General features: G+C 39.3%; 1 protein-coding gene across 1 annotated transcript; it reads right to left on the bottom strand.

Annotated features, from left to right (window-relative positions):
* Window positions 1-4,261: 4,261 nt before the first annotated feature.
* Window positions 4,262-8,758, bottom strand: LOC119986683 (probable GABA transporter 2). Its single transcript, XM_038831343.1, has 7 exons — window positions 8,515-8,758; window positions 8,202-8,432; window positions 7,822-7,919; window positions 6,282-6,468; window positions 5,420-5,550; window positions 4,936-5,172; window positions 4,262-4,793 (listed from the first exon to the last, which is right to left on the bottom strand). The coding sequence occupies exons 1-7, from the start codon at window positions 8,678-8,680 to the stop codon at window positions 4,404-4,406; spliced, it is 1,440 nt and encodes a 479-aa protein (XP_038687271.1). The 5' UTR covers window positions 8,681-8,758; the 3' UTR covers window positions 4,262-4,403.
* Window positions 8,759-9,053: the final 295 nt, after the last annotated feature.

Here is a 9,053-nt window from a genome sequence, read left to right as displayed (position 1 = left end):
TACCGAGCATACATGTTCGGTATTATATTGACAGGTGGCTCCTCTTCAGACATGTTACTTTGCATGGACTCTTTGGTCATCTCTCCTTCGATTATTATCTTCATGGGAAACGTGTGTCGTAACCGGGGTCATATTGTAGGTGTGTGCTTATACGTGTCTTCAAACCCCGCACATGCACATATGAAATCGCCACCAGTTGATTTTTATAGATACAACTAGACATCTGACAATCAAGGCATGGTCCATGTATGTGACACAGACTCATTGGGGTTCGGGGGTCTTATTACGTGTGGGAAAGATGCTAAGCAACCCACAACAGTCATTCGGGTGGGATAGTTACCATCCAAGATTGGGGAGTTTCGGGTGTTGTTGTCTGCTGCATGAAATAACATATGTACACGTACATAATAATATACATAAGGGAAAGGGGATTGGGAGTTGGCTGGACCGATATTCCACTCGCAGCCTGTACGACTCTATGGAGAGAGTGCACATGGCTTTCATTTGAGGGCCCGAAGCCTTGCAATCTGGGGAATGTTTTGGTATTTGATGAGATGAGGTGTATGTGTGATGTGATGTGATGTGATGATGATGGGGGGTGAAAATGATATGCTTGGATGGTAGAGGAGCCATGAAAGAATGTTGAACTCGTGAAGTACTACCTATTACTTGTAGGTGAATTAGGGACACAAACACTTGCAATGCTCGTTAGGCGTTGTCTACCATGATGCTAGCAAGTGTGAGATATGAACGGATGATGAATCCATGAATGATAGATGGACCATGAGAGAATGTTGGACTCGTGAAGCGATGTCTATTTCCCAAAGGATAAATAGGGGACACAGGTATGTGCAATGCTCTTTAGGTAGCGACTATTATGATGCAAGTGTACGTATATGGGATACAGATGGATGATGAACATTTGCCTCTAAGATATTGTTCGATTTCCACCTTCATGATGACTCCAGTGGTCATCGAAATATTCTCCTTTTTATGTAATTAATTTACATGCTTATTAGTTTAAAATATACCTGCCCAAAAGGCCACCAGATGTAGATATGGGTCTTTACTTCTTATCCTCTCTTGTTGTCTTCTCCTTTTTCAGCTCCTTCCTTTTCTTTTTTCCTTTTCTTCTCTTTTCTTTTTCCTTTTCTTCTCTGAGATCTCCTCCCTATTTTCCTCTTCTTATTTTCTCTAAAAGCCTTTTCTTCTGTTTTTTCCTCTTATTTTTTGTCCCCCTTTTTGTTCACCTCCTCTTGACTCCGCTAAGCTGCCCGCTTCTCAAGAGGCATATCCTCCTTTTTATATATCTCCTTTTCTTGTCTTTCTCAAAGGTACCCTTCTTCTTTTCTCTCTCCATGCCTTTGTTAGATTGTCATCCATAATCCATTGTAGTGTCTGGTGACGCATCGATCTGACCTCATGGGTCACATGAGTGTGTACCTTCTTTGTCTCAGCGGAAAACATTACTTTGCACTCAAGAAAAGGGTATCTATAGAGCCTTGTCTTTATTGAACCGCAATTGGGCTTGGAGGTGGCGGACCAGATACGACACTTGGGCCCTATACCCGTCCCAGTAGGCCTAGGCGTAGCAAGATGACAAACTCATTTAAGAGTCTTGCACTTTTAAGTCGTGAAGGATATGATACAGCATGCCAGACTGCTCTCTTTTGGTTCTCGTGTTAAACAGACATTGATGATGACACTTCATTTCTTTGAATGAATAGATTGTCTTTCTGCCTATAAATAAGGGGGTTCGGACCCTGGGTTATTCGGCAAGTTCTCCATGCTTAGGAAAATGGTGAGGTCCCGAAAGCGATCAGAGGCATTCCCTTTCTTCTAGGGGTGTGGCCAATGTTCAAGCGAGCAGTCTGATCCTTCAAGAGGTTTGTAGTCCTTTGGTAGTAGAAGAAGCAAGTCCTGGCCCCGTGGTATCATCGGAGTTCTAATGATCCCTTTGGCAACGATCAAGTCCTACTAAGATCCAGTTCTGCTAACACAGAGTTGGAGTTAGGACACTCTAGCTGGGCTAGTTACCTTGGCTTCTCCCTCTTAGAGCTCAATCAAAAAGTTGACTCGAGAGAGGAGGGCCGAAGAAATTTTCTAGGGTGAAGTCGTGCCAAGGAAATGAAGGCAACAGTCTATCAAGTGTTTCCTTGTAATCAATTTTGCAAAAAACTTTTGTAAACAATTCCACGATTGTGTTTCTCTTTTGTTTTGCACTATTGATTTGAGCATAAATTGTTGATTTTTTTATTTTTGGGGGTGCAGTTTTACCCATACAAAAGATGCGCTCATAGGACCTCAACAGATACGCGCTCGGAGGGTAATTGCTCGGGATGGACAAAAATGAGGTACTATAACGTATTAAGACACGTGTCAAGTTCTAAGTGAAAGTTATTTTGGTACTTTCAATTCGTATGTTAATTTATATAGTCTCATGTTCGGATGTCTTTAGGGTTATCTAACTGCTAACATGTGGCCATTCACATTTGACCCAACTTCCTATCTGCAAAGACATGACCGACCATGATAGGGCGTACCCTAGTCAATTTATCGATCTCGTCTTCTTCAATTGTTATATATGGCCGCGCACATTTATTTCCCCCTCGGGGGCCGGCCACTATGTAGTAATTCAATTGTCTAAAATTATGATTATGAAACCCCAAAACTGCTTAATTTATACATATCTATATAGGCCTTTAGTCCACCAATTGATCATAAATCATTCTTTTTTTGACACTTAAATAAGTACACCATCATGGATCAAAGTGATTTGACCTCTAAATTGAGATTCCGGTGTCCTTTAATTAGCGTGTTCTAGTGTTTAGTTAATGTTATTATGTGTGTTTTAGTTTAATTATTCACTTACAAGTGTTTTTCATTAGTTTTGTAGGAATCAGACCTTGTTCGGGCAAGTTGGTGCCTTTTTTGGGCAATTTTGCATTGAGGTGTCGGGACACCTACTGTTCAGACACCCTACTTAGGTGTTCGGACACCTCCTTTGAAAAATGAGACAGAGCCTATAACAAAAACTTGATGAAGCCTAGGTGTCCGGACACCTTCAGAAGCCGTCCGGACACCTTGTCGCTAACCAACAACTGCAACACAGATTTTTGAAGGGTTTTTCAGGTATTTCTTAATTGTAACCAATGGGGATTGATCTTGTAGGGTAGTTAGATATTTTTCATTACCAAATATGATGTTTTAACCCTAAGAACACCATTCTTGAAGATATATCTCCTTTTGGGGGAGAAGCCTCCATCTCATTCTCTCTCTTAGCTTAATATATTATCTCTAGTTTTTGTTAAGCTTTCTCTTGATTTTGCTATAAACACTAGTTTTGATCTAGTTTTGATCAATAAAATTGGTTGTTTATCTTCAATATCATGAGTGGCTAGGTTTGATTTCTAGTTTCTAATCTTCAAGGGTGGATTGCTTGAGGTATGTTTAAAGAGTCGTAGCTTCAAGCTCTCTCATTTAATTTAGTGACAGTTGCATAATTGGGTGTATGAGAATAACATGTTTTATTGTGTTTTTGGATTGTATAATCTAGGGATTCAATTTAATATGTTTGATTAGAAATTGTTAATGCCCAATGCATAATTTTCTTAATTGATTGAGTTTTCATTGCATAGCTATTGCTTGTGTGTATTGATGATGGGATTTTATGGAATTTACGGAATATGCATAGGAGAGTTATGGTTAATTGGTCTTTGAGTGTGAAACTAGGGTGCTAGCAAAGCTGAACCCCAAGGAGGAATATTAATCCATAAGAGTAGGTGCTTACCCCTTTGCATTCATCGTAGACCAAGAGGCTCGATGGCCTTCATGTAGGAATTGAAGTCTTCATGCACAATTTTCTTTGCATATACATAGTTAATGGTATCGCACAATGCATTGTGTATGATTGTGCGTGTTTGCAATTATACCTTGAGTATGATAAATGAGCAGTCACAGAGAAGGATTAGAGGCTAGATGTTTTTAATTAATTATTGTCTTCACTCTTGTTTTAGTTTGGTTACAAAACGAGCATGCTTGCCGAGCCTTCGACCCTTTTCTTTTTCAGTACTTTATTAGTTATTTTTTACACTTAGCTCTTTAGTTAGTTGTTTGCATTCATCCATCAAAATTTACATTTTGCTTCTTTATGGATTCGACTTTGAACTCCCAAATTTTATTACTTACCGACTACCCTACACTTGGGTTACTTAAAAAGGCACATTTTTGTGTCGGTCACAAAGCAACGCCAAGCCTTAAATCGAGTAAGATAAAATGTGTTGTACAACATTCGGGGTAATATTTCATCTGAATCTCCAATAGCACAATCTCTCTTTGAATGGTGCATCAACAATCTCTTTTTTGAATGGCATATCTACAATTTGCAGGATTAGATGGCTATCTTAATCTACCACATCACTGCCAAACAGCTTGAACCTTTTGGCATCAAGAACCAACTTTCTAACAGAAGAAAAAGCACCCAAAATTCCAACACCAGTAAACACAACCATAATGGACATATTGATCCAATACGTTAGGGATGACTTTTGAGGCTTGTATGTCATGTTATACAGAAGCATTGGGAGGACGAAATCTAGAGGGATGAAGCCGATAGCACCAACCGCACCGCTGATGTCCCCGAAGAATGGAATCATGGCTGCTATAAATCCACAGAATATCATGTACAGAGTCCGAAGAATCATCCGAGGTATAAGGTTCCTTTTCGAAAACATCCCTTGATTAACATCAGCTGATTTCTTTTCCATTATTTCATAGGCTACTTGAGAATAGACCTGCATTATATATATGAAATCAAGAAAAGTAGATCAAGAATATTGCTCTAAGGCCTGTTATCGAGTATCGACCATTGAAAATGCTGTTTCTGCAAATGAAAATTACTGAACTCCCAATAAAGGACAGAATCCATGAGCTTACTTGGCCAATAGCGAGGAGCTGAAGCAGAACAAATATAACTGCAAGACCAAGAACCCATGTTGGAGCCAAGGAAGGTCCAGAATCCGGCATTAGGCTGTTGAGAATGTTTGAATTCGATTTGTTTCCAAATGCCCAGTACCCCGACACTGCAGTTGAATAGAATGTAACAAAAATGACAGTGTAGCACATCAGAAGCGCTTTTAACATTTTCCCAGTAGCTGGTGGAGCCACAGTAGCCTACATTGATCACACAGGAAAGTTAGACAAAAGCAGCCACACAAAAGCTAATGCTTGATATATCATCTAATTCTCATGATCATTGAATCAAGATAACACTATAAATCATCGAATTTTGCAGTATCCTAATTATTTGTACGTTAATTAAGCGACTGATGTCAACTAACATTTAGACGGGAGAACTATAAATGATACAACTATTGAAAGGTTCCACAAAAAAAAAGTATTCTCAAGTTGCTGAAATTACCTGTATCTCAGGGAGTATGCCATTCCCGAAAATGGCAGCTAATATTGAGATGGCAGTGAAAGCACTGAAGACCCTTGCTGAGTTAGAAGTTTCTAAGGAGTAGTCTCTATGAGGGGCATTTTTCGAGAGACCTGCAGCGCAACAAATTGTAATTATTTAAAAAATTAAATCAAATCAAATTTTGCTTTTTGATCCAGATTAGCTTGGTTCCAAGCTAAGTGATAGATATGACTTATCCAACTGCTTCCTACATTTAGTGGCTGCTTACTACTATTTCTGAATCCAACCACAATATTGAAATTAATAATGATTAATCATGAGACTCCAACCACCATAGCTGTTGTAATGCAATGGCATTGCATCTGAAAGAAGGATTGGCCAGGTTTTAATTTTCAAATTTTCTAACTCCAACTCCCCACCCCCTGCGTCCCTTTTCTTCGTCCTTCTCAATTCTCTATGCTGAATGACTAACAAATTGAAGTTGCTGACAGAGAATAGGTCAGTGGCGTTGTTTTTTTGAACACAACAAGGACGCTCGCAGCTATACCACTAAAGGAACTACATTAAACCAATAAACATGAATAACAACCAAGAGCTCCATAGCATTTATAACAATGGGACTCAAGTTGACAGAAATCTCAACCTTTCAAATCAGTAATTGCATGTGTTAAAAGAAAGTCATCCACGACATTACAAACTTGAATGTTAGCAGCACTTTTTCCAGCAACAATTCTGTTTTTTTAGATGTTAATTACTACGGAATCCAAATTTACGGACCCAAATTTAACTGGTTTTAACAATAAGGAAATGTGTTGAGGCATCATTCACAGAATGAAGATTAAAGTCTTTAGAGATTTGGTACCTGCACGAATACAAGCACCAACGACAAGGAAAGAGTAGCCCAAGCACAGAAGTAGCGAACCCATGTTGAGGTATCTGAGAGAGTGGAAAGTTGGGAGTTGTGAGAGAATTACCATTGCTGTCGTCACCATTGCTATGAACTCGTACAATTTCAGGGGTCCATTGGGAGACAGTTCTGAGTACATAATCTTTAAAGCCAAAGAAAAAGAGTCAATTCATCGATTGATACAGTTACTGAAATTATAGGTGACAATTATCAATTTCTCAGAGTGCATAAATTATCATGTTAAAAGACTGAACAAGGATGCAAATATCTTACTTTCAGAAAATTACTATCCTCTTCTTCTTCTTTTTTTTTTCTTCTTTTTTTGGTAAGAAATATTCATTTTATAGATAAAAAGAATACATCAATGTAAGAGGTGTAATGTCCTAAGAAATGATCCAAATATAACCAAGGACAAGAAAACTTAATGCCTAACTAAAAGCATCAAGCCAAACAAGTAACCAAAACAAACAAACCATAAACAACATGATAGAGCTCTCAAACTAACAGCTCCCTCCCACCAAAGCCTACACTCACGTATAAGTGATTGCCAATCCAGACATTAAAACCTACACTCAATTCCGCCCATCAAATGTCCCTCCCACACCCCAAGCCACCATCCCATAAAGTAAGGCAGCCACAATATCTCTCGTTCGCAGCAGACTATGCAAGTTCCTTGATTATTTCGAATCTGTTTTGTTCTCGGGCCTCTTCATCAGGTCCATCCACCAATTCAATTTGATTGGCCTTGTTGTCTGGGCTCTCAGTTGCTATTGTTCTTTTTCCTTTATTTATTATTTGCTTTAAAGATTTTTCAGTACCAATAAAACCAGTTCACCTTTGTTTCTTTCAACCCTGATTCTCTCAAATCCTTAACTAACAAATTACAATACTATATTTGACAATGTTCAAAAGGAAGGCTTATCGTTGGGTTTTATTTTTTTTCTTTCACAAGATTGTCTGACACTGACAGGCATTTATATTAGTTACAGAGAAATCATAATTACAGTTTCACAACACTCCCCAAATGGCAGTCAGGATTAAGTGAAAATAATTCACTTAGCAGGCATGCTATCTTCATATATCTATATGGGAACTTCACTCACGCATGGTTTGTCATCCTACACAAAATCACTGAGAAGTACCATAAATGATGAAATAAGTCAACTTTCACTCTACCAAACCACGAGTGAAGCTCACTTTGAAAATTTAGCAGGAAAGCAACTATTTTTTTATTTTGCTTAAAGCTGACCAGCCACACTAGTAAAGCTAATCACCAACCCAAGATAAAAGAGTTGACCAAACGAGGGAAATGAATAATCAATCTAAGTCCCAACACCCAAGATAAAAGAGTTGACCAAACGAGATAAATGAATAATCAATCAAGTATTCACATTACAATCCCCTGGAACTCTGGAAGTCAACAAAATAACATTACAGATAAGGTCTAGATTCTTGTATATAAAATGTATATAGATGCATCAAATAAGCACAATACCTGAAGGCACTCCCCTGCAAGCAAAATTGTTCCTATTCCAACTCCAAGATTTATTGCCGTTTGAACGAATATTACAAAGTAGAACATCCATCCAGACCCTGCATAATAAGATAATCAGCTATAAAAAATCTAACTTGAAGGGAAAAAAAAAAGGAGTTCAAGGTTTCGGGTCGACCCGAGCCCCTAGCCAAGGCAATCGAATCCAACCCGATTAGCTTTACACGTGTTGAGAAACCATGTCATGTGGCATTCATTGCCTTCATTTATTACTCGGGATGAACGACTCTCCGGGTTGCACGCTATTCAAGAACTGGCAAGTGATATTTCACGCAACAGGAAAAAAAAAAAAACAAAACAAAACTGACACCGGTAATTGTTACCTAAAACGTCGGCGGCGAGTTCGCGAAATCTGATGTGACGGCGACCTGATTTCTCGCAGTGATCCAGCACCTTCGACATAAGATAGTAAGAGTAGAATGTGACGATTCCCATCACAGACAAGCACAAGAACCCTAGACCCCATCCTAGCCCTCTGAACGCATACGGTAGAGTCAGAATCGTCGGCCCAACTATCGCCGTCGTCAAATGAAACCCCGCGTGCCACCACGTCCCTGTTAATTCAACAACAAGAACAGAATAATTAATCGTTTCCGCGCGCGACTGCATAGTCTAATGTGCTCGGAGGGTATATACCTTTAGATTCGAGAACGAATGCAGAGCCGGCATCTTCTTCGCGGCATGAGTCGGGGAGTGAAACCACGCTGGGAGTAGTACTCTCCGCCATGTACGTCGGAATCAACGGTGCCTTAGCGGAGGAAGATGGAGTTATTGGAGGTATCGAAACAAAGCTAGGGACCATCGAGAGGGCATTTTGCTGGCCAAGATGTCAATGTGAATTCATATATGGGGCTTTGTTCTTTCAGTAGAGGATGGCTTACGTGATCTGGGATGATGAGAATGAGAGCGAAAGCGATGGGGTTTCTGACTTTTTTTGTGTGTTAAATGACTTGACTGCCCTTCGGAATGAAACGACTCACTTGTAGCTTGATAGGGTTAGTTTGGTAATTAGATTGACAACGACGAAGTGTGAAAGCAAAAAACTCTATTTAAACAGTAGTGACGTGCAGTGTTAGCGGAAATGGCCAAACAAACAACTAAACGGAAATTGACGTTAAAGGGCCTAAACGACATAAAAGGTCCAGAATTTGCATTTTATTTCTTCGAGGAAAAAG

Source organism: Tripterygium wilfordii, chromosome 20, assembly GCF_013401445.1.
Source record: "Tripterygium wilfordii isolate XIE 37 chromosome 20, ASM1340144v1, whole genome shotgun sequence".
Lineage (NCBI taxonomy): Eukaryota > Viridiplantae > Streptophyta > Magnoliopsida > Celastrales > Celastraceae > Tripterygium > Tripterygium wilfordii.
This window is presented reverse-complemented; position numbering and strand designations above follow the sequence as displayed.

Bases quoted from the DNA above. Each gene is read 5' to 3' on its own strand.
- LOC119986683 (XM_038831343.1), bottom strand. From the start codon at position 8,680: ATGGTCCCTAGCTTTGTTTCGATACCTCCAATAACTCCATCTTCCTCC. The intron at 7,920-8,201 runs GTAACAATTACC...CTTATTATGCAG, and splicing joins ACTCGCCGCCGACGTTTTAG to GGTCTGGATGGATGTTCTAC. The intron at 5,173-5,419 runs GTAATTTCAGCA...TGATCAATGTAG, and splicing joins GCATACTCCCTGAGATACAG to GCTACTGTGGCTCCACCAGC.